At 22.6% G+C, this 26,240-nt stretch overlaps 1 protein-coding gene across 2 annotated transcripts in view; it reads left to right on the top strand.

The window, feature by feature from the left end:
* Positions 1 to 26,240, top strand: part of LOC122506995 (putative ferric-chelate reductase 1 homolog) — a 31,184-nt gene that overhangs the window by 2,542 nt on the left and 2,402 nt on the right. The window contains exons 1-10 of one of the 2 annotated variants that reach the window (XM_043619464.1): positions 1,125 to 1,714; positions 15,211 to 15,539; positions 16,943 to 17,034; positions 17,597 to 17,753; positions 19,694 to 19,891; positions 20,250 to 20,345; positions 21,269 to 21,425; positions 21,659 to 21,885; positions 22,361 to 22,601; positions 24,709 to 24,827. In XM_043619464.1, the coding sequence (XP_043475399.1) occupies positions 1,705 to 1,714; positions 15,211 to 15,539; positions 16,943 to 17,034; positions 17,597 to 17,753; positions 19,694 to 19,891; positions 20,250 to 20,345; positions 21,269 to 21,425; positions 21,659 to 21,885; positions 22,361 to 22,601; positions 24,709 to 24,827 (1,626 nt within the window). In that variant the 5' untranslated portion in view covers positions 1,125 to 1,704. Of the gene's footprint in view, positions 1 to 1,124; positions 1,715 to 15,210; positions 15,540 to 16,942; positions 17,035 to 17,596; positions 17,754 to 19,693; positions 19,892 to 20,249; positions 20,346 to 21,268; positions 21,426 to 21,658; positions 21,886 to 22,360; positions 22,602 to 24,708; positions 24,828 to 26,240 lie in introns of those variants that run through there. The other variant, XM_043619465.1, reaches the window with a different exon arrangement.

Here is a 26,240-nt window from a genome sequence, read left to right as displayed (position 1 = left end):
AATTCTTGCGTAGAATTTTACTATCTATTTTTAAAAATAATTGAATTGTATTGAAGAATTTATAAAAAGTTTAGAAAATAATTGAATTCTTTTATAAAATTTGATTAAATTTTTTTTAAAAAATTGAATCCTTTCGTGAAATTTGATAAAAATTATTTTATTAAAAAAAATTGAATTTCTGCAAAGAATTTTACTATTTGTATAAAAATAATTGAATTCTTACCAAGAATATTATTATTTATGAAAATAATTAAATTCTTGCTAAGAATTCTATTAAAATTTTTGAAAATAATAATAAAATAAATTTAATTATTTGACTCGTTAATTCATTTATATTGCAATTATTTTTTTTAAATTACAATTCAGTTAAATGAATTTTCGGTTAAATAAAAAAATTCCTTAAAATAGTATTTTTAGAAAAAACTACATTTATTAATTTAAATAAATGTTAAAGGAATTAATGTTTAAATAAATTTAAATAAATGTAGTTTTTTCTTTTAAAAAAATTAAATTATTTTTTTAAATTAAAAATTAATTTCAAACAGTAAATCTAATGTATTAACAAAATACAATAGTTATATTTTCAAGGAACTTTTGTCGAATAATATTGTTAATTTTTTTCTACGTTTTACAATGAGAAGTATGATAAAGGATGTTGTAAATATTTTTTTATTTCAAGCAACAGGTGAAGAAACAGCTTAAAAAAATGTCGCTATAAGGAGGCTAGATTATAATTTTTCGCTCAATAATATTTCCATTATCTATTGCATAAAGTCGTCTCCCGACCTTGTCTTCTCGCGTTCCTCTGAATACATGAATATGATTTCTGATTATTTTACTCTACCTAGATGTGAATCGTAAAATTTTCTATACATATATATACAGTAAGAAAAGCTATCCGTCAGTCATAGGAAAGTATGGGAATCGCATAAGTCTGTCTCACTCCCACTCATGGGACATGACTGACGTGGTAGGTTTTCGTACTGTATACATTCTCGATGAATCGGTTAGATAAATTTTATATTTGTCAATGTGCCCAGGGGCCTTTAAATACCAAGAATTCTTACGGCCCTGAAATATTCGCGCGGGCGAGGGCCTTTCGATCCGTGTATTCGAAAGGAATATCCGTGTATTCCTGTACAACCGTACGGTCTCTTGTAAGGTGTGGTTCACTTAAGAACTATGCTCTCTCAATATCAACAGGTGTTTCAAATTCTTTTTGAAAAAAAAATCACCGAAAAATAACCAAAACATTTTTGTTATAATAGGAATTGAAAGAAGAGAAAAAAAACGCCGTAAATTGTCGTGTGAAAGTTTTTTGACCTGCGCATTGGGATTATTGTTTTGAAACTAAAAAAGGAATTTAAGAGAAAATATTTCCAAAAATATTGTGAATTTTTACAATTTAGTGTTTATTTGTTGGAGTTTATCAGTGATAAAGGTGTTGAGTTTTGAATGAATTTCTTTTTCATTGAAACTTGTTATCGATGATCTATCGATTGGATGATTATTAGAAATAAAAAAAAAAGTAGAAGAAAAATTGTGTCTAGTGTTATTAAAAATTTGGAATCTGGTTTTCAAGTTTGAAGAAATTTCTCTTCATTAGACAGTTTTTTGTTGTTGTTCTTTTATGAGTGTATATATATTGACGGTGCAGGAAACACGATCTTTACTTTGGAGAACTAAAGAATCTTTAGCAACGTCATGAAAACTCGTAAGTCAACTGCAAAAACGTGATCTCTTCCTTCCAAGAGACTTTAACTCTCGATAATGATAGGAAATTTTCTATTTTTCTTACAAAAGTTGTGAATATTTTTGTTATCAAAATATTTAGATTTATGGGTCTTTGTTTCGAATTTTAGCTTTAGATTATTGTGAATACAACCGGTGAAGTAATTTATTTAAAGAGCTAGTTAATTTCTTTGAGTTAAATAAAAATATATTTGTCGCAGTGAATACTAATACTAATTTTTATTTGAACCAAATGATTTTTATTTGAACCAAGTAATTTTTATTTGAACGAATTAAAATTTCTTTGAAACAAATAAAATTTATTTAGAACAAATAATTTTTATTTGTACCAACTAATTTTTATTCGAATTTATTGATTTTTATTTGAACCAAACAAATGCAATTTATTTAACAGAAATAATTTTTATTTGAACCAAATAATTTTTATTTGAACTGATTAAATTTTCTTTAAAACAAATAAAATTTATTTAGAACAAATAAATAATTTTTATTTGTGTCAACTAATTTTTATTTGAACCCATTGATTTTTATTTGAACCAAATGCAATTTATTTAACACGAATAATTTTTATTTGAACCAAATACAATTTATTTAAAGCAAATAAAATTTATTTAAAACAAATAAATCATTTTTAGTTGAATCAACTAATTTTTATTTGAACCAAATTATTTCTGACACAAATAAATAATTTAGTAAGCAAATATTTTTTTTCCTGGTTGTAAACTTTTGAAAATTATACTCCATTAGTTGTTGACAAAAAAATTAATAAAATTACAAACATTTATTGTTTGAAATATTATCGTGGATATATTTAAAAACATATTTGCATCAAGTTTCGGATTTTGATAAATAATTTGAAAAAACAATTAATTAATTAACGAATTCAACTAATTAATTTAATAAATACATATTTTTTCTGTTTGTAAACTTTTAAAAATTATACTTCTAGTTGTTGACAAAAAACTATATAAATATAAATTTTTATTGATTGAAAAAATTTTAGTTAATATTGTTAATATATTTGCAAAAAGCTTTTGATTTTGCGATAAATAATTTATTAAAAAAAACTTTAGTTCTAAAATAACTTTTGATTAATAATTACAAATATTTTAAATAAACTTTTCAAAACTTGAAAATAGTTTTTCTGAATTTCCATATTTTAAAATAGTTGTAACAAATTACAAAATTCTTTTTGGAAAATAAATTAGAAAAAAGATTTCGTTAAAAAATTAATTTCATTTCTAAATTCTATTACAAAGAAGCTAAAAAATTGAATGAAATAAAAAGATTGAATAAATAAAGATAAATTATTAAATAAATAAATGAATTAAGTATTTAAAGAATCTAAAAAAAGTGAAAAATAATTTGTAAAACTAAACTTTACGATAAAGTTAAATATTTAAACTGATAAAAAAATTCTTTTTTGTGGATTAAGAATTAACTTAGAAAAATTATTTTTAAGAAAATATTAAATAAATAAATTGCTAATTATAAAATAAACTTGTTAATTGTTTAATTCTATGTAGAAATTAATTGATGATTTAAATTTAAATATTTTGTCCTTAAAATTTTGGTTCGGATCTTATTAAAAAGAAATTTGAAATTAAAATTTTTCCCATTCAGAATTCTTGGCTCACCATTGAATATTCTTACGGTATCTATAAAACTTTGAGACCTACTTTTGCAAACGTTTAAAATATCTATCAATTTTTTTTAAACGCTTCACAACATACTTTCAAAAATAATTAACATCAAAATGAAACCGTGTTATTTTAAAGCTTTTCTTTAAATAATGACATTAATTATAGTAATTACACTAATAATACAAATTAGTAATAATTATTATTTTTAATTTTTAATTAATTTATTTTTATTTCTTTAAATTATAAACGGGTTTAATAAATAATGAAACCAAAAAATTAATAATGAAATATAACAACAATAATAATAATTTATTATTATAAATATAATAATTAATAATTAGTTTGAGATTAATTTTTAGGAAATTAATTATTTATTTGTGTTTTTTTAATCGATTTATTTAATGTTTGAGTTAAGTTACATAATATATCTGCATTAATTGCAATTCATTTTAAGGAAATAATTAAATAATTGATTAGTATTAATTTGAGGAAATTATTAAATAATTAATTAACATTTGAGGAAATTAATTAAAAATTTATTTCATTGAAAATTGATTTTCATTTTAAGGAAATTATTTAAAAATTGATTTTAAATTGAGATTAACATTTTGGATTAAAATTTATTGAAAAAAAATATCGATTTCAATTTTAGGGAAATTAATTAAAAATTGATTTTAAATTGATAGTGATTTTTTGATAAATTGATTAATCACAGTTGATTTGATCATAAACGGAAAGGAAATAAATATTTCAGCACTTACAAATATCATCGATAAAATAACAATTCAAGAGCATTAATACTTTTATTTATAAATTACACGTATTGTATTACATATTATCATTAATGATTGCAACATTTTATTGCTCATCTCTCTCTCTCTCTCTCTCTCTCAATTATATAACTTTTAATTAAATAGTTTTCGGTGTTTACATTTAACCTTGATGCAAGTGAAAGGGAAATTTTTTAAATTCATATCTGAATATAGAAATTAATTTTTTATGGAATGAGACATAGGTTTTTTTTCAAACTGTAGTTAAGTATAAACATGATTCAGTTTAACAAAAAAAAAATTCTCAGTATTTTTCTTTGTTGGTATTTACAATTTTTACAATTAGCTTTCAATTTATATTAACTGAATTAATTTTAAAAATTAAAACAAAATTTTCAATTTGTTGATTATTAATTTTATATATTTACACCCCAGAGACAATTTTTATTTAAACTAAATATAATTTATTTTAGTTAAATAAAAGTATATTTTTCTCAGAATAAATTATTTCTTTTAAATAAAAATCGAGATAATAATTTTATTCGAAACAAATACAACTTTTATTTGAACCAAATACAATTATTTAAACCAAATAAAATTTTATTTAAACCAAATAAATTTTGTTTGTAACAAAAATAAAATGTCCACTTAGTTCTGAGTCAAATGTATCGTTTTTCTGGGTGTAAATTTATATATTTATAGTTATTTATTTATAAATTATAATCATACACGAGTCTAGAAATTTTCAATCTGGAATAAATTTTAGAAATAAAAAAAAAATAAAAAAAAAATATGCTAAGCCTTCGTAAAATATTGATTTTCAATGACAGATTATTTTATCTATGTAGGTTTTTCTTTTTTTTTCTTTTTGAAAGCAATTTGTGTCACCAAGTATTGTGTGGGATATTAATTTTCGCACGTGTTACGAAAAAAAAGATCTTAATAAAAGTTAAGGTTGTCATGACAATAAAATGATCCAACATAAAAGTATAATAGTAAATGGTCTTTTCGTTCAGTGACCCTGTCGTGTATTTGGAACGTTTGAATTAATTGTTATGTATAATACGTAAACTCATTAATTTCTGTCGAGAATATATATAAGAGCGTATTATATTCTTCTATAAAAGTATAAGATAATTTTTTTTTAATTTTTAAATTAGAATATTTTTTAATATATAAATTAAATACATTATAATAGAAAATTATATGAATTTTCGTATTATTGTACATTTATTACACTTTTCTTATTAGTTCCAATTTAATTTGGAAATTTTCTCCATTTTCTCCATTTTTTCGTGAAAATGAATCATTTTTCGAAAAGTGAAGCTTGTTCTTTTAAACTTTCGAAAATTTCTGTATATTTTAGTGCAAAAGGAGCATTTTTCAAAATCTGAAGGGTTTTTCTTGAATAGTTTCAAAAATTTTTGGATTTTTCCTTTGTAAATGGAAAAATTTTCTTGAAAAATAAAAGATTTTTGTTTACAATTTTCAAAATTGTTCATTTAAACTTTCAAAAATTTCCTTTAGTGCAAATGGATCATTTTTCAAAATCTGAAGGGTTTTTCTTGAATAGTTTCAAAAATTTTTGAAAATTTTTTTTTTTTTTTTTTTTTTTTTTTTTTTTTTTTTTTTTTGGATTTTTCCTTTGAAAACAGGAAAAATTTTCTCTAGTTTTTCGTGAAAATTGATCATTTTTTACAAAATAAACCATTGTTTCGTTTTCCGTGAAATTAGATTATTTTTCGAAAATTGAACGGTTTTTCTTGAACATTTTCAAAATCTTGTTTTTTTTAGTGAAAATAAAGTATTTTTCAAAAAATAAAGTTTGCTTGGAAATTTTCAAAATTTGATCTATTTTTCCATTGAAAATGGAGCAATTGCTGAAAAATAAAGGATTTTTCTTTAAAATTTTCTAAATTTCTTCTACTTTTCCGAGTAAAAATAGAGAATTTCTTTGAAAATTAAAATTTTTTTTTTAATTTCTAAAGAAAAAGTTATTTTGGAAAATACAAGAACAAAATTTATTGTGACAAAGAAAAAAATACAGAAAACAGTAAAAAAAAATGAAAATAACAGTAATATTAATATTAATAATTCACAATACCGCGATTTAATTATTTTCTCGTCATCGCCATTTATTGATACGAATAGACTGAGTGCCAGAATCGATCGTGGCTATATAATTCGATTGACAGAAGTGCAATTGACATGAACTGGTCTAATTGCTATAGCGACATGAGACATTATTAACTATCAAATATAGTCAGTGGACTTGTTTGTTGGAGAGATTTTTATAAATTGTTATAAATTTTAGAAATCTTTTTGATGGATTTTTATAAAAAATCATTTTGTTTCCTATTTGGTATTAAAAAAAATATTTTAATAGTTGCGAAAAGTTCTTCTTTTACAATATCAGCCATTATTTTTTTTTATAAAGAATCTTTGTGTTGATTTTCTAAATAAAAATAAGTAAAAGACAATTTTTCAAAAAAGAATGTAATTTTGCTATGTGTACTTGGAAGTCTCGAACGTTCATTGAACGAAAAGCCCGCACTTTGCTATTAAACCCGTAAAAGTAGGTTTATTTCTATTCTTTATCATTAAATAAACAATTTATTAATACATTTCTTTTTAATTTAATGTAGTCTTCATCAAGTTTTTTGGCTTCGAAGCAAACTTTAAAACAAATTATGTGAATTATTAATATTATTATTATTTTTTTCACTGTTTTCTGTATTTTTGTCTTTGTCATATAAATTATGTTTTTTTATTTTATTTGAAGCAAAAACAAATAGTCTATTTCACAGTTTTCGCTCGTTTTTTGGAAAAAGATGAAAATTCTGAGCATTTCCGAAAAATCAAACTATTTTTTTTCTTATTCTGTATCGCTAGATAAACAGTTAATTAATATATTTTTTCGAAATTTAGAGTGGTCTTCATAAAGTTTTTTGGCTTCGAAGTTCGGATCCTCAATAACATAATTTTGCTGTAACGATTTGTTTTTCGTTTTTTCTTTTTTGTAGAGAGACATTAAATTTTCATTTTTCCATCGTTCAATACATAATATAATATATGTATTCTATTGATGTCATTGTTTTAATCCCACATTATGCACCACGCATATTCTGCTATCATAACTTACAATTAGAAAGTCTCTCTTTTACGTGTATAATATGAACTACAATTGTGTGAAAGAGAATGAGGAAATTTTCAGCTTCTGTTTTACATTTCTTTGGAATCACTTAATTACCTAGTAGCTTACATATCAGACTATTAATATTTATTATTATTATTATTACTATTAATATTATTATTATAATATTATTTACTAATGGAAGAGTAGGGATTCCTATAAAAATTTTTGAAAATTCAGGCACTAATTAACATAAGAATTTTTTTACAGAATTTTTAGTTATCTTTCACTAAAACTTAAGTAAAAAAAAAATTATAAGTGGCTTCATTTTCATACAGATTGGTTTAAAGAGTAATTTACTAATTTTTAATATAGAAAAAAGTGTTAATTAAAAATTTAATTAAAAAATTTTACTATGAGAATAATTTAATTTTTCTTTCAGTAAAAACTTTGATCAAATTTTTAATTTCCTATATACAAAAAAAAAGAAATACTTCTCCAATTGTTGTTAATGGTTATATACTATTAAGAGTTGATCATTATTATTCTTTTTTTAGAATTTCATGGTTTTTTTTTCTTTTTGAATTTTTCTTCATTTATAACATTGAATTTTCAAAGTATGGCATTTTATTCTAAAATTGGAAAAATGATTAAGAAAATAATTAACATTGAGATATATTGAGTGGTATTATGTAGGAAAGACATTTGAGTAAATAGTGACAAAAATTTAGCACACGCACACATACACACGCCTAAGGAAAATAAAAATAAGGTCATACTTTAGTCAGCCGCATGATTTGCACACTTATCGCAACCTTCACATTCAAGTAGAAATCTCACTGTTTCTTAATCTTTTAAGTTCGTGCTCGTAACTTCGTTTAAAAACAAAAACTTAAAGCACGAGTGCATAATAATTATGTTTATCAACAATAGACATTTTTATCTAAATTAAAAATTTAACATTGAAAATAGAAATTATTCCAATGGAATAAAAGAATTGTATATATTTTATTTAATTATACGATTGACTCAATTAACTCAATTATACGAAAAATTTTGACCTTTAAATCTACTTTATTCAATAAGAACGTTTTCTATTTATTAGGGAAAATTTTATTTCTTTTTAACATTTTTATTAATTTTGAATTGTCTGGAATTTCTATTTTAATTATTTTATTTATTATTTTAATTATTTTATTGCAAATTCCATTTTTTCCATAAATGGAATATTTCTTATTTTTTTAAATAATATTATTGATTAAAATTAAATGATAAATTAAAATTGAAAAAGAGACGATAAATCTTTTAATCAAGAAATAATGCAATTTTTTCAATTGAATTAAATATGTTTGTTATTTCGAATAAATTTTTTTTTTATTTTTTCTTTAAATAGACAATTATTATACAGGCTTATTGTTTTGTTATCTTGATATTTTTAACGTAAGAACTGAGAAGATTTTATTTATGTACTTCTCATTATAAATGCAGAACGTCACACTCCCTGGTAAATGGATGACTCATGATTTGTATAGTAATTCCGTTAGTTTTTATTCCTCATTTTTTCTTCAAGCTGATTTTTCTTATATTAAGAAAAATAACTGAATACAGTGTTTTAAAGAAAACTCAGAAACTTATATAATAATATTAATAATAATAAAAATAATTATTATTGTTATTATTATATTTTTATACCTATTAATATTTTATTTATTTTTTTTATATTTAATTTACTATTTCAATTTTCTGTATAAAACTGAAAGAAATTGTTAAAGAATATTTACAATGTTTTGTTGTTTTCTATATACTGCGAGGGAATTTAAAAATTTATAATATATTTTTATTTAGATGCGTTAAAATAAAAGTTTTTTTTTCTCTTGAAAGTTTTCCGCGTTCCAGCCATGCTTAGTCATGATTTATGGGAGTTTATATTTTCCATTTCTGAAAAGAATTATAGAGTAATAAAGTGAACTAGACAGGGAAAGTTTAAAAAGTTTCTAAACTGTTTACCTAGGTTTTTGGTTTAATTTTGAATTTTTGTCATAATTTTTAATTTTATATTGCGTGTAGTTGTAATAATTGAAATAATTTTTTCCCATCTTTATCATAATTACGTGACAAGTGCGGTGTTTTTCTTTTTGTTTTCTTTGGAAAGTAGTTTAAAATTATTATTTATTTGTTGTTTGATTATTTATTCGTTTATTTATTTATTTGTTATTTATTCGTTTATTTATTTGTTTATTTATTTGCTTGTTTGTTTCATGCCTCGGACTGAATTTAGAAGTAAAAAATATTTTTTAATATTTGCAAATAGTTACTATTTATTTGCAAATAAAGAGTATTGTGTTTGAATATTGTTACAAAAAATAATTAAAAAATAGACATTTTCAAGAATGTATAGAAAAAGAGTTAGGTAGTAGAAAAAATATAATTAGTAAATTAAAAATAGAATAAATGAAAAATAAATGACGTGAAATAAAGTAATTATGTAAAATGGATTTTAAGTTATGTGCAAGTGTAAAAGACATGAATCATTCTCTCGTTTATGTTGGAAAATTATTCAATATCGAATGAAGGCATTATGGTGCATTTAATTTATAATATCTTCCACTGATTCAGCAAATCTTGATTATGGCGTGTATAAAGAAATTACACAGAGAGCTTACAATGCTCTTTATGTGCTGTTTACATTAGAGAAGATGAGTATTAATGAAATGTTATCTTTTACCACAAAAATAGCGCTTAATTTGCTTTTCATTTCATTTAATATACTTTCACGCATTTCGAATATTTTGCGAAAAAAGAAATTTTACTCTCATTATGATTGTGGAATAATTTCAGTGCATTATAGTAGGAAATTCTATTATTACATCCGTATTGTTAAATATTTTTCTTTACCTCTTTTTTTCTTCACAATATCAGGCTTTGCACTCGATAATTAATTTTAAAAAATTAGCATAAAGTTCAAAAAAAGAATAATTTCTTGAAATAAATAATTGAATTCCTGAAAAGAATTTTATTATTTATAAAAATAATTGAATTCTTGAGAAGAATTTTATAAAAATCTATTTAAATAATTGATTTTTTTCGAAAAAGATTAGGAAAATTTTTTTTAAATAATTGAATTTCTGTGAAAATTTTTTTATTTATGAAAATAATTGAATGTTTGCGAAGAATTTTATAAACATTTTTTTTTAAATTATTCAATTCTTTTGGGAAATTTTTTATTAAAATACTAGATATTAAAAATCATTTAATTTCGAAAAATTTGTGAAAATAATAATTCTGCACTGAAAAATACAGAAAGTATAAAAGTTTGTTAGAAAATATGTATCTTTTTCCTAAAATCGACCAATAGGGGTAATTTGCATTTTTAGCGAATTCCTCTGAAGTAAAAAATATTTTCTTATAGCGTACTTTCAATTTCACTCGCATATTTATAATGAGAAGAGGCTCATCATATTCTTATATGTATGGTCGTTGCTAGGTAATTTTCTTTTTGGTTTCTTCTTCTTCTTCTTCTTCTTCTTTTTATATTTTTTACTCCCATTAAAGCACTTTCTTTGGTGTTTGGGGGGATAAACTTCTCTATTTGCACTTTAAGTCACGCAATATGCCCGAGTGGTCGATAACCTTTTATGTTCCTTACGACCTCATTGATTCTAAAAAATGCATGGGAAGCAATTTATATCGAGTGTTTTCTATTGTAAGGGGAAAAGTTGTAACACACTATATGCAAATTCTATATAGTAACAAAAGTTAATCGCGTGCCTATTCTTCTATATATATACGTGTATAGGAATGCGAAAATTTCTTCAACCGTAAAATAATTCAAAACGATCATATTACATAAGGGAAGCCATTTTTTTTTATTTCCAACTTCCATGTTTGATTGTAAAGAAAAACTTTTATTCTTGATGTTTTAATTATTATGTTATTGTTACTAATTATGTTTTTGTTAAGGGCAGGCCTTTGTACTTATATATTTATTATTTACTATTACTTTTTTTACGATTTGCAACAATGAAAAAAAAAATTTATTTGGTTCAAATAACCGATTACTTGACTATTATCAATTAAATGTTTACTTGAATCAAATAATTCTTATTTGAGTCGATTATTAAATGGTATTTGAACCATTTCAATATTTGAAGCAAATACTATTTCATTGACTCAAATAAAAATTATTTGAGTCAAGTAAATATTTAATTGAATGATATAAATAAATATTTATTTGAGTCAGAAATTTTTATTTAAATTAAATAAATTGTTTTTATAATTATTCATCTTATTATTTGCTGAAAAGGCATCAATTTTTTTTTGCAGGATTGCCACAAGTCAGGAAAGTCGAGGAATTCAGGGAAAAGTCAGGGAAATTAGAATTGGTCGGGGAAAGCAGGGAAAAGTCTAGGATTTTTATTAATAATACTGGAAAAAATTTAATTTTTAGAATTTATAAGAAAATTCTGAATTTTTGTGTCTTTTTTGTTTGCCTCATAAACTATGAAATTGACAAAAATTCTAATACAAAACCTTCAATTTTTTCTATTTTATATTCTATTCTATTTCTATTTTTCTATTTTATAAAAATTCTCGTCAAAATTTCAATTATTTTTATATATAATAAAATTCTTCTCCAAAATTCAATTATTTTCAAAAATTTTCCTCATCTCAATTATTTTTAATATCTACTATTTCAATAAAATTTTCCAAAAGAATTCAATTATTTAAAGAAAATTTTAATAAAAATTTCACAGGAATTCAATTATTTACCAATTTTTTATAAATTTCTTCGAACCAATTCAATTATTTTTAATTTTTTAATTAAGTTTCTCGAAGGAATTTAAATATATTCAGAAAATTGAAGAAAATGGTTCTAAAAAATCCAATTGTTTCGAAAAATTTAAATAAAATTATTTTAAAAATTCTATTATTTAAACAAATTTTGACAAAATTCTTTACAAGATTTAGTTAATAAAATTTTCCTATACGATTCAATTATTTTTAATACAATTCTTCTTAAGAATTAAATTATTTTCCGAGTTATTTTCACAAATAATACATTTTTTTTATCGGAATTTAATTATTTAAAAAAAAATTGAATAAAATTCTTCACAAAAAATCAATTATTTTCATAAATAAAAAAATTTTTCTCAAGAATTAATTTATTTAAAAAAATTTGAATAAAATTCTTCACAAGAAACTAATTACTTTCATAAATAATAATATTTTTCTCCGGTATTCAATTATTTTCACAAATAAAATTCTTCACAGGAATTCAATTATTTAAAATTATTTAAAAGATTTTTCTAAAATTCTTCTCAAGAATGCAATTATTTTAAAAACTTTATTAAAGTTCGGTGACAAAAATTAAATTATTTTCATAAATAATAAAACTCATCGAAGGATTTCAATTATTTTGAATATAATTTTAAATTAATTCCGCTAAAAATGCAATTATTCTTAAAAATTTGAATAAAATTCTTGGAAAGAATTTAAATATTTGAAAAAATTTGATATAATTTGTTTCTTAGAGTGTAATAATTATTTTCAATTCATTTTTAATTACATTTCTCGAATGAATCTTATTATTAACAAAAATTTTAATACAATTCTTCGTAAAAATTAAATTATTTAAAAAAATTTTTGATAAAATTCTTCATAAAAATTCAATTTTAAGAAATGTTTAATTATTTAATAAATTATTTATTTTTGTATTTAAATAATTGAATTCTCGAATAATTTACTAATAAAAATTTATTAAAAAGTGAATTTCACTTAAAATTTTGAAAAGGGTTCAAATTAAAATGTTTGAAAATTTCAATTTATAGTTACAATATTCTGATGATATAAAATAATGATTTTATCACTCTGTCATTTTATAATAATATTCTCATAAGTTATTGAATTTCAGAAGGTTTAAATTTGAAAATCTTAATTCCTATGGAAAAATAATAATGATTAAATATTTATTTAAAAAAGAAGTTGTGCATGTTTTCGAATAATTTTACTTTTGAAGAAATTTGTAAAAAAATTTAATAGAACACTTTTTTGAGTATCTAATAATTTTTTTATTGAATCAAAATATTCTTCTGGGTCAGGGAAAAAATCAAAATCAGTCAGGAAAAAGTCTGGAAGTCAGGGAAACAGAAAATTAAATTTTTGTGGCAACCCAGTTTAATGAATTGATATTTATTATTATACATCAGTGTGGGCAAAAAAAAAAAAAAAAAGAAGAAGCTTTTAAAATCGGTTTTTCCCAATTGAATTCAACCCCCGCTTGGTTATTTACACTGCGCGTTCGCTGTAGAATTTCCATAAATCTGAGTCTGTGGATTGGAATTGGATACTTTTTGTCGCATTTTGAGCACTTGCTCAACCGCTATAGTTGGCTGACCAATAAACCATAGCTAATGACATGGCATTGCATGTATAGTTGTTGACGCATACACGAATGTCGACCGCAAATTAACGTATGTACTTGAAACCTTGTGCTCATTTCTCGCTAACAATGATCCTATGGTATATAAAGTGGGATAATGATTTTTCTCAGTAGACGTTAATTTCGGTGACGTCTTTTTTTCCATTTGAAATTAAACTTTAAAGAAAAGAGGAAGAAAAACAAATAGGAGAGAAAATAAACAGAACAAGTTTAATGAAATAATTATTATGAATGAAGACGTAAACAGTAAATTTTCAGGGCTAAAACCTTTGAGCGGAAGAAGAATTTTTTTTCTTATTCTTTTTCCCTCACAATTTTCTTAATTTTATACAGGAAATAATATTTTCGATGAAGAAAAAAATTACGGAACTATTCTAGTATTCTAAGTTTTATAAATGAATTTTTTTTATAAAATTAAATATAATTTTAATAAAAACAAGAATTTTATTTAAATTTCATTTATGCTTTATTTGCTTTTTATTAAATATTTAAATAAATATTAAATTGTAATATTACTATTAGAAATTGATTTTTATTTTATTTACTTTTTATTTTTCCTTTCGCATAAAAATACGGAAATAATTTTTTATTTTTCTTACTTTGTTAAAAATTTTAAATATTAAATTTTTATTTTATTTATTTATTTTTATTTGCTTTTTTGTTAAAATAAATATTTGTTTGTTTTATTAGAAATAAATTGTGTGTAATTTTGCGATAATTTATATCGCGAAAAATACTAAGAAAATTAAAAATAAATATAAAGTATTTCTACGTTTACATTATTATTAAAAGAAGATAAAAAAAGTTATTAACTATTATTTAAAGTAGAGTAATAAATATTATTCACTAATGTTTTTTCTCTTTCTTGTTTATTTTAATGGGGAAATTATAAATATATAGTAAAGGATCATTAATTTTTTTTTAATAATTTGCTTTTTTCTTAAATGAAAATTAAAGGTTTATTTATTTTATTTATATTTTATTCATGAACAAACGGGACTTGTTTATAATTAGTTTATTATTACATACTTTATTTTATTCTTAAATGTTTTATTATTTGTAATTTATCTTTAATTTTATTGATTAATTTAATTTATTTTTATTATTAATTTGTTTGGTTGGGAATTCTTTAAAATTAGTTTGGTTGGAAATTTTTTTAAGTTTGTTTGGTTTGGGGATTTTGTAAAATTTGTTTGGTTCGAAATTTTTTTAAATTTGTTTGTTTGGTAATTTTTACAAATTTTTTTGGATGGAAATTTTTTTAAATTAATTTTTTAAAAGGTCCTGTAAAATTATTTTGTTGTTTAAATAAAAAAATGGAGTAATAAAATAAAAATACTTTTTGGTAAAATTTTCTTGCAGTAGAAATGTTATATTTATATATAGCAAATAAGTAAGAAAATTGATTTTTTTCTTCTCTATATACACACGTACCCATATGTGATATAATAATGTAATTATTTTATTTTACAGTAAAAAAGTTATCTCTTGCCATCTTGCTTTTGGGAAATCTACTGCTACCAACAATTGTCGTTGGTTATTCATCGGGTGCACCAAAGAAAACATGTTTTTCAATGGTACCTGGCCATCCGAATACGGCGAGACAAAATTCACAACCTCCTTATGAAATTTGGCCATCGAGTGCAGGCAAAAGAGTTCGATTAATTCTCGGCAGTTCAGAGGGACTTCCGTATCAGGGCTTTTTTATTGTTGCCCGAGATATTGATAATGGACGTTATGTCGGTGAATTTTCAAACTTGCCACGTTTGACGAAACACGTTCAATGCTCCGAAGGTGCTAATGTAAGTTATTTTTCAATTATTTCTATTATAAAATATTTTATTAGTAATTTTATCAACTATTTTATAAAAAAAAATTCTTAACAATTTTTTTTTCATTTCAATTATCGACAAGTTACAGAAAGAAAAGAAAAAACAAGAAATGTCAAATTTGACTTACAATAACAATTTATAATAAACGGGACAAACCGTTAATTTTTATTTCTTCTTCTGTAAAAAAATTAATATTTTTGTTTTTTTTAAATAAATTTATATTTTTATTTTGGAGAAAAAAAATAAGTATTTTGTGGGTATATTTTTTGGAAACAATAGTTAATATTTTTATTTTTGGAAAAAGAAAATAAATATTTTTTTATATTTTTTGGAAAGAAATTAATATTTTTATCTTGGAAAAAGAAAATTAATGATTTATTCGGTTTTTTGAAAAAAATAAATATTCTTATATGTTTTTGGAATGAAATCAGTATTTTAATTTAGGAAAAATATTAATATCACTTGAAAGAGAAAATAAATATTTTTATACAGTTTTTGGGAAAAAATTCACATTTTTATAGATTTTTCGAAAATAAAATAGTTTTACAAATATTTTTTAGAAAAAAAATAAATATTTTTTGTCATTTAGAAAAAGAAAGAAAAACTTGCAATAAAAATAGAAAAATATAATTTTCTTGATTTTTCTTTTTTATAAAAAAAAAAGATAATTCACAGAAGTTCTCAATTGAAAGTACCGAGAAAACTTGAGATATATAATAGATACTTGAAAATGAGGGCAAACGTGTGACAGAATTGAAACGAACTTGTTTTCTCTGAATGAAGAGAGTTGTAGAAAAATAAGCGTTGTGATTTTATGACATTACAGTTTTTTAATGGAACAAAATTGCGCGAAATTCATTTTTATTTTTCCCTTTCATTACAATTATTATTATATCGTTATTATTATTATTTTTTTTAATATTATATTATTATATATATTATTTTTTTATCTATGATAAATTTGTATTTTCTTTTAGAAATAATTTTCAACTTGAGAACAACTTTTGAAATGTAAATGCGATGTTTCAATTTAAATTTAAATTAAAAATTAACCTACTTTATTCAGTTATTAGTAATTGTAATGAAAGAAAAATTAATTTAAAAATTAAATTCAATAAATTAAAATAAGTAAATTGAGTAAAGAATTGTTAAATTTGAGAAAATAGTGAATATGTGAAATAATTTCTAATATTAATTAATTTAATCATGAAAAATTATTAATTAGTTAATAAAAAATGAATTCAATGAATAAAAAAAGTGAATTGAATAAAGAATTGTTAAATTTGAGAAAATAGTGAATTGAGAATAATTTTTATTAAAACTATGAGAAAATGTAAAAATTGGAAGTATTGTTCTAATGGTTTTTTTTTCAGAATGCAGTAACTCACGTTAGTAAGGAAGACAAGAGGAATATGGAATTCGACTGGCAAGCGCCAGATAATTACGAAGGAAATGTTGTTTTCAAGTGAGTATTATTTATTAACTTGGAGAATAAAATCACTTGTAGTTAAAAATATTTTTTGAAAAGTCTTACAATTTTCTACTCTTGAAAACAAGTAAATATATAGAATATACAGTTAACAAGGAAACATATAGTATATAAGTTAACGAGTAAATATATAGTTAACAAGTTTATATATAGTAGCAAGTTTCTCAAAAAGTAATTTCATTTCATTAAATAAAAAAAAAAGGAAAAAAAATGAAGTAAATTAAAAGAAACGTTGAAGTGTTAAAAAAAGAAGAAAATTATGAAATCCTTTTTTAAATAAAATGCTTGAGAATTGAGGGCTTTTGAAAAAAAGAAAAAAAGAAAAGAGTATAAAATCGAATTTTGTGGTGGACTGGCAAGCATGACAAGTTGTAAATTCATTTTCTCTCTCGGTGGTTTTCACGACGATGCAGTCGTTACTAATCACCTTTTCCCTGTTATTACCTTTTCATCTCGTATTTCGCTTTTGTTAGTTCTTTTCTTTTCACTGACTTTTTTAAACTTTAGTGTGTTTTTTTTCTCCTCTCTCCCCTCGCAGCTCAACTTTCCTCCAGGACTATGCCACGTATTGGATTGGGGTGGAATCCCCGCGAATAACAGTCTTGAAAAGTTCTGCCGTTGTGGACACTTCTGCGCCTCAAATGAAAAATCCTAGAACGACGACTCCACCTTATTATCGTCCAACCCCACTGAATGTAAGTATTTAAGTTTTTTCTCTTTCTTTTTTTTTTTTTTTTTTGAATTCATTATTCGTTTAATAAAAATTTTATACAGAGGAGAATTTTTTATTCAATAGAATTTTTACTTCTTTTATTTATCTGATTTTCTATTTTTTAATTCTAAAATGTTTTTATTAACGGAAATAATTATCAATTTAATATTTAATAATTATTATTAATCTTTATTAATAATCGTTGTGTTCCGGTAATCTGTTCGCAGTTTGTTGTTGATTGCTTTTTTGTTTCCTAACTTTTTTAAAAAAATTTCTTTTTAATTTGGTATTTTCAATTTTAAAATTAATGGTGAAAGATGTTTATTGTTTTTTCAAAAATCAATCCACATGTATTCAAAAAATATTATTAAAATGTGAAGCATTTAAAATTAAAGTATTGAAAATTATTGAATTCTTACTAAGAATTTTATTAAAATTTTAAATAATTTTGGAGAATTTCTTAAAATTTTTTTTTAAATAATGGAGTTTCTTTAATAATTTTAATTGAAAATTTTGATAGCAATTGAAGTTTATAAAGGAGAATTCTATTAAAATTGTTTTGAAAAGAATTAAATTTCTGCAAAGAATTTTACTATTTATAAAAATATTTGAATTTTTGCGAAGAATGTTAATATTTATAAAAAGAATTGAAATTGTTTTGAAGGATTTATTGAGATTTTAAAAAATAATTGAATTTATTCGAAGTGTATTAATTTTTTTTTAATAAATTTTATAAATTTTTATTTTTAAATTGAATTTTTACAGGGAATTTAATTGAAATTATTTTGGAAATAATTGAATTCCTGCAAAGTGTTTTACTATTTATAAAAATAATTGAATTGTTTCGAAGGATTTATTATAATTTTCAAAAATAATTGAATTCTTTCGAGACATTTTTTTAAAATTAAAATTATTTAAAAATTTTGCAATTTGCATAACAATAATAAATTGAATATCACGTTCCGCGCTTAACATTTGCTAGTTAAGATTATGATTTTGATTTTTATTACATTTTGAACAAAATTATCATGTAGGTAAATGATATTTTCTTTAAAAGAACTTTTAGTTTTTGAAAAAATAGAATTTTATGTTCTTAAAGTTCGGATCGTTCAAATGCAGGAAATTTATTTATTTCTTCTTTAAACTGAAATTTTATTACAATTCTCAATTTTATTTTTTATTAAAAAATAGATATTGTACAAATTTTTCAACTCTTTTTCAAAAAAAAATTTGTTTTGTTAAAAAATTGTGATGGTCCCAGAAATACAAATGGTCAAAATTTATTTTTTTTTTCTTCTTTTTCAAAAACAAAAACAAGAAATTGTATAAAAACTGTAATTATGAAATAGAAATTACGCGAATCTTTTTCATTATTTTCATTTCTGGAAAAAAAGGAAAATAGGATTCTGTATAAAAATTGTAATTAAAAATAAAAATACAAATAAAAATACGAAGGTAAATAAACGGACTTTTGTAAAAGAGAATAAAATTCTAGGTAAACATTTGATGTTTGAATAAAAGTTAAATTAAACGAAAATTCGCGACAAAATTTCAAAAAGATAATGCGTCCATAAAATAAGAATTTTCTTTTTATTGTATAATTTCTCTGATTTCCCTTCTAATATATTCCCGTTGTCCGGAATTTGAAAATTCAACAATGGTTAGTGAAACGACAAGATAAATTGAAGACAAACGAAATGCAAAAGTCAGCAAGGTGCGGTAATTGTGAGTCGTGATTATTCTACCATGAAGTCTGCTTCCCGTACCATATCTAACTTTAAGTTGAAGGCTGGTCGTCAAACTTTATATAGACACACACACATACACACTAATTTTTGATTCTGACTTTAATTATTCCAAGTTCTTTTCTTAATATTGAAATTTTTATTTAATGCGGAATTTCTTTTTCTTCTTCTTTTACAGATCGAGTATGGCCAGGATTTATTTTACGACGGTTGTGGGACGACGAAAATTTGTTTCGGCGCTCCGTCTGGTTGCGAGAGGGAGAGAAATTGCAAGGCTGTGGTTGCTGTTATTGTTCGTGGTGAACGCTACATTTTTGAAATGCAAGGAAAAGATGCTAGATACGTTGCTGTTGGACTGTCCACTGACAGTAAAATGGTAATTTTTCTCCTTTATCTGCGGATATTCATTTTTATTCATAAACTTATGTGAATGAATAATTTTGTACAAATATAATTTGATTTAATGGAATTTTTTTAAGTTTAACTATTTTTTAAGTTTAATTATTTTTGAGTTTCAAGTATTTTTAAGTTTATTTACTTTGAAGTTAAATTATTTTTAAGTTTATAATTATTTTAAAGTTTATTTATTTAATTTTAAGTTTGATTATTTTTTAGTTGGATTATTGTGAATTTTAATAGTACAATAATTATTCGAGTGTGTTTGTAATTTTTATTCTTAATGAAAAAGTATTTTTCTATACGAGAAAAGAATAATCAATTTTTTGTATTTTTAGGGTGATGACAGTGTCGTTGAGTGTGTGGACGAGGGAGGCCGAGTTGGTCTTTATATGTCCTGGAACACCGGAAGAAGCAACCAACGAATTCGCACGGTATGCAAATGACAATTTGGAAATTTCTTAAGGACGCGTGACACATAATAACGTCATCAGACATATGACAAATATTGATCTTACCTTCAACTTTGATTTTTTGAGTTGCAAACATTTGTTTAAATTAATAATTCAGTTAATATTTAACTTAATTAATTTATAATAAATTAAAAATAATAAATTCTATTGATAATCGAAAGAAAGAAATTATTGCAATTTTTAAACTAAGAAAAATAAATTCGATTAATTAATTTATTCAAAGGAAATAATAAAGAAAATAATTGCAATTTTTTGTTTAATTAAAATTTCTTCAAATTAATAATTCCGTTAATATTAAATTCAATTAATAATAAATTCGATTAATTGATAGTTGAAGGAAAAAAAATGCTGACAATTAGGCTTAGGAGAATGTCTGAGGATTCGTCTGATATAACGGGATTATAATTGTCACACGACCTTATAATAAAGTTTCCTCCAAACTAAAAGCTACGGATGAAACTTAATAATTTGAAATCTTAATTAAAACATTTCATATCTAAAGATACATCTCGACAGTTATATTGAGAAAAGTTTATTGAATATGAAACTGCTATTTTAATTAATGCAAAGTCCAATATCGAAGTTCCGATTGTTATTCAATTTGCGAATTGAAATCTCTATTGTGGGATGAATATGATCTTGAATTACGAGAGTGCTGTTGCATTAATAATAATGGGATTGGGAGGGCAAAAGAAAAACCGAGTATTTTTACACTGAATTTTTTTTTTTGCAAGTAATTATTATATTTTCAATTCACAATCAATTTAATTGGGATAATTTTTAATGAGTTTGAAACATTCATTACATTTATATGTATACATTCTTGAATTGTAAATATTACGACGAATCTATTTAATTAATGAAATGTTTTTTTTCTTTTGCAGCCGGAAGGTTCAGTGAAACTTGAATCAAGCTCGATTCGTGATAATACAGTGTCTTGTACATTTTCAAGAGATAAAAGGACCATTATTAATGGACAAGAATTCGATCTTGTTCGCACACCTTATAAACTTCTCGTGGCATCTGGAACTGGAGTTGATGGTAAGTTTAGGATTTTAATTTAGAAAAAAATAAAATAGTTTTTATCTAATTTTCGTAAAGTTTCTCGATCTGAGGTCAGTAATTTAAAAATAATTTAAATTATTCTTAGAATTTTGATTTTTAGGAAAATTTTTATTCACTTATGATAGATGGAAATTTATTTTTTAATTTAAAATCTTCATGGAATTTTGATTTTTAGGATAATTTGTATTGATTGTTGATTTATTTTTTAGTTAACGGCATTGGCTTTCACGATATTGTTTATTTGCCATCGTCTGAGGGAAGACTATTGTCTGACGTCGGTGAAATAAAAGCGGCCAGTAATATTTTATTCCGAATCCATGGCGCTCTGATGTTAGCTTCTTGGATTGGTACAGCATCCGTTGGAATCCTTCTTGCGAGGTATTACAGACAGACGTGGGTTAACTCTCAGTGCTGCGGAAAGGACCACTGGTTCGTCGTAAGTGTCCTTCACATTCTAGGATAAAGTATAAACTAGTAGCTTTCAAGTTTCTCTCGAGCTTTTTCTCTGTACAGTTAGAAAAAAGAAAGAAAGAAAGAAGAAGAAGAACAGAAAGAAAGAATGAAAAAACATAAAAGACAGTGAAAGAATTCTATTTTCTCGAGATGACAAACCCAATAACTCGAGGAATATATACGCATTTAAAAGAGTTTTCTGTGAGGCAAAAGAGAAAAATTTCTATTCGGTCCCAGTTATTTTTATTTGTATCTTCTTTTCTTTTGATAAATTTTTTATTTTTCTTTGTTGTAAATAGAATATTTGTTAATATTTCGACTTTTGGAAATTTTCGTTCTTTTTTAAGTCGTTAATTTCTTTGCAATGGTAAAATTACTTTTTTTAAATAATGAAATAAATAATGAAATAAATTTTTGTTCTTCATAATAAATTAATAATTGAAATTTTTTTTGTATAGTGGCATCGATTTTTCATGATCATCACCTGGTTGATGACGCTCGCAGGATTCATTGTAATTTTCGTCCAACTGGGAAGATGGAGTGATGAAACAATACACGCATCCTTGGGACTAGCAACTACAATCTTGTGTTTCATTCAGCCTTTCATGGCGGCCTTGAGGCCCCATCCGGGCGCCCCACGAAGGTCACTATTTAATTGGGCCCATTGGTTCGTTGGCAATGCCGCCCATATCTGTGGAAGTGAGTCCTCTTTCTCTCTAAATAGAAATTTTCGAAATATTCGTTGATTACAACATAATTTTATTGGAAATTATTTTCTACCTCTAAGGACACATATATTTTACATTTCATTTCCAAAAACGAAAAGAACACATCTTAACTTTTCGGAGTCCAACGAATTCCCACTTAAGAAATTTATTCTGAAATGACAATACAAAATTTTGTCTTACAAAATTAAAACTAACTTTTTTAATTAATTTTCTTTTTAAATGTTTTGAATTTTCAAATTAATGTATTGAAAGTCATTGAAGTCTTGCGAAGTTTTTTTTTAACAAGTTTGAAAATAATTGAATTAAAAATAATTCGAAGAATTTTAAAAAGCAAAAGAATTCAATTATTTTTAAAAAAATTGATAAAGTTCATCCAAAATTCAATTATTTTCATAAATAATAAAATCTCCATAGGAATTCAATTAATTTAGAATAGCATTGTCGAAAAAATCAATTATTATAACAAAATTTTTATATAATTCTTCACTATAATTCAATTACTTTTACAAATAATAACAGTTTTCATGGAAATTCAATTATTAAAAAATTATTTTTAATAAAATTCTAAGCAAGAATTCAATTATTTTCATAAATAATAAAACTAATTGCAGAATTTCAATTATTTTTAATACTATTTTAAATTAATTCATCAAAAAATTCAATTATTTTCATAAATAAAGTTTTCGACAAGAATTTAATTATTTTAAATAAAATTTTCATAATATTTATTATATTTCGAAACAAATATTTATTTAAAACAATTTTTATAAAATTCTTATGAACAATTCAATTATTTTTAAAAATAAGAAAATTTTTTGCAGAAATTCAATTATTTTTAAAGATTTGAATAAAATTTTTCGCAATAGTTCAATTATTTTCAACTATTTTAATAAAATTATTCAAAAGAAATCAAATATTTTAAATAAAATTTTAATTCAATTTTTTAAAACTAATTCAATTATTCTTTTAGATTTTAATAAAATTCTTGGAAAAAATTCAATTATGTCTATTAAATAAAATTCTTTGCTAAATTCAATTATTTTCATAAATAAAAATATTCATCACAAGAATTCAATTATTTTTAAAAGTAATAAGTTTCTTCTTGTAAATTCAATTATTTAAAGAAATTCTAATAATATCGTTCGCAAGAATTCAATTTTATTATTTTCATAAATAATAAAATGCTTTGAGGAATTCAATTATTTTCGAAAAAATTTAATAAAATGCCACACAGACATTTAATTATTCTTAAAAATTTTTATTAGTATTCTTTGTAAAATTTAATTATTTAAAAAAAATTTTCGCAATTCAATGATTTTCAATATCTGCTATTTTCATAAAATTTCCAAACATAATTAAATTATTTAAAAAATTTTTGGAAATATCTTCGTAAGAATTCAATTTAAAATTGTTATTGAACATTTTAAAAATATTTTAATTGAACAAAGAATTATTTCAATTTTTTAAAATAATCCCTTCTGTTAATAATTATAATTATAAATTTGATTATTGGATTTTATAAAAATTTTATTGATAATAATTGAATTGTTTTGAAGAATTTTTAAAAATTTTAGAAAATAATTGAATTCTTTCGAAAAATGTTATTAAAATTTAAAGAAATATACGACTCTTTTCTTGAAATTTTATCAAAATTGTATTAAAAATGCTTGAAATCTTGAGAAGAATTTTAATTTTATTGGTTTTTTAATTCGAAAGTTTAATTTACGTTTCTGGTTTTTATTGCAGTCGATTTCTGTAATTTTAATTGAAAAAATTTCGTTCATTTGAAAGTTCAGAACTTTTGGTACAGTAATTAGACAATAAATTTATTGGAAATGAAATTTCTTTTTTATAATGTCCATATAATTTTATTTTCTTGTCAAAATAAAATATTTCTTTTTGGGGAAAAGGGAGAAGATTAGGGAAAATTAATAATAAAAAAAGTATTCACTATTTGGAAAAAGAAAATTTAATGACTATAAATTAAAAAGTTGGCTTAATGAATTAGTTTTAATTTTTCGTTGTTGTTTTTATTTTTTTCTTTTTTAAAATAATTAATGGATTTGTCTTATTTTCAGTAATTGCCATTTTCTATGGATTCAGTCTTGGAATAAGAAGCAACCTGACTCCAGATTGGGTCATTTGGATTGTTGTCGCGTACGTGGTTTTCCACATTCTGACTCATCTCTTCCTCACGGTAAGGAAACCAAAAGGCCAATTTACATATTACTAGATTAAGGGCGGTGACAATCCACTAGTCTTTTCTGGAATTTAATTAAATTAATGGATTTCAAACCCTCATTCTCGCATTTTCATTCCCCTATTCGAATGACATTATGATTCTTCAATCACATAAAATTAACGCATTTCACTTATTGGAATTCTCATTTTTCTCCAAAATTAATTTCTACGCGGGAATTCTTTTCGACTTTTTGTCATTTATTCCGTAAAATTAAATTCTTTTCGAATAAAAAACTTATTTTTTCAGACTTTATAATAGATTTACTTTTTAGAAATTTTAGATTCTTCTAATAGAATTTTATTTTTCGATTGGTAGTTTTTCTAAATGTTTCTATCTCCCTTTCGTACGTTACTTTATTTGCTTCTTTAAATACAAATTTTTGCAATAAAAAATTGCGTCACGTTTTAAAAATGTAAATTGTTTAATTTTGTTTTTGCTTTTTAATAATTTGTGGTTTTTGAAAATAGGTGGTAAAAAATTGAACGTTCGGAAATTGTGGATCATAAATTTTTGCACTGTATTTAAAAAAAATTAGAATATCTCAAAGTGAGAGAAATTTTAATATCCGTTATGTGTATATTGATATAAAAAATGCGTCACGATATGAGGGTTTCATAATTCGCTTAGTTATTGTGGAGTTTAATTGAATGGAGTAATTAACGTGAAAGCCCAACACAGAGAATTAAAATTGTCTTCCATATATATAAACTTTCATTTTGATTAAAAGGAAATAGGTGTAATAAAATTTATTTAAAAAAAAAGTAGTAAAATATATTTGAAAAACAAGAAAATATATTCGAAAAAAAAGAAAATATATTAAGAAAAAATATATATCTCTTTAAAAAAAGAAAAATATATAATTAACCAAAAGTTTTGAACGCTCAAATGAATGAAATATTTTTGTATTAAAAACTAGTTAAAAATATTTTCATAAATTACTGATTGCAGTACAAATTATAAAGAAATTCTACATTTAGAAACTATGTAATTTATTTTTGTTTATAGTGACATTAAATTATTGCAATAAAAAATTAATTTAAGAAAGAAATTAATAAATTTCCTTCATTTGAACGTTCGAAACTTTTGGATCATGATAGTAATGTAGTAATTTTGTAGTAATTTTTTTTGAAATAGGTAAAATATAATTGTTCTTTTTAAAAAGTAAAATATATTTTTTAAAGGAGTAGAAAAATATTAAAGTATTATTTTAGTAAGCATTTTCTTTTTTTTCCTTTACTTTTGAGGGTTGAAAAAATACTGTGGGTGAATATTTTGTAAAGCATGGGTGCATAAATTTAAAATTCGTCTCCATGTTTTTAGAGTGATTTATGTGACGTGAACATGCTTTGGGCGGGAAAAAAAATCAGA

The sequence above is a fragment of the Leptopilina heterotoma genome, unplaced genomic scaffold, assembly GCF_015476425.1.
Source record: "Leptopilina heterotoma isolate Lh14 unplaced genomic scaffold, ASM1547642v1 Lhet_44, whole genome shotgun sequence".
Lineage (NCBI taxonomy): Eukaryota > Metazoa > Arthropoda > Insecta > Hymenoptera > Figitidae > Leptopilina > Leptopilina heterotoma.
This window is presented reverse-complemented; position numbering and strand designations above follow the sequence as displayed.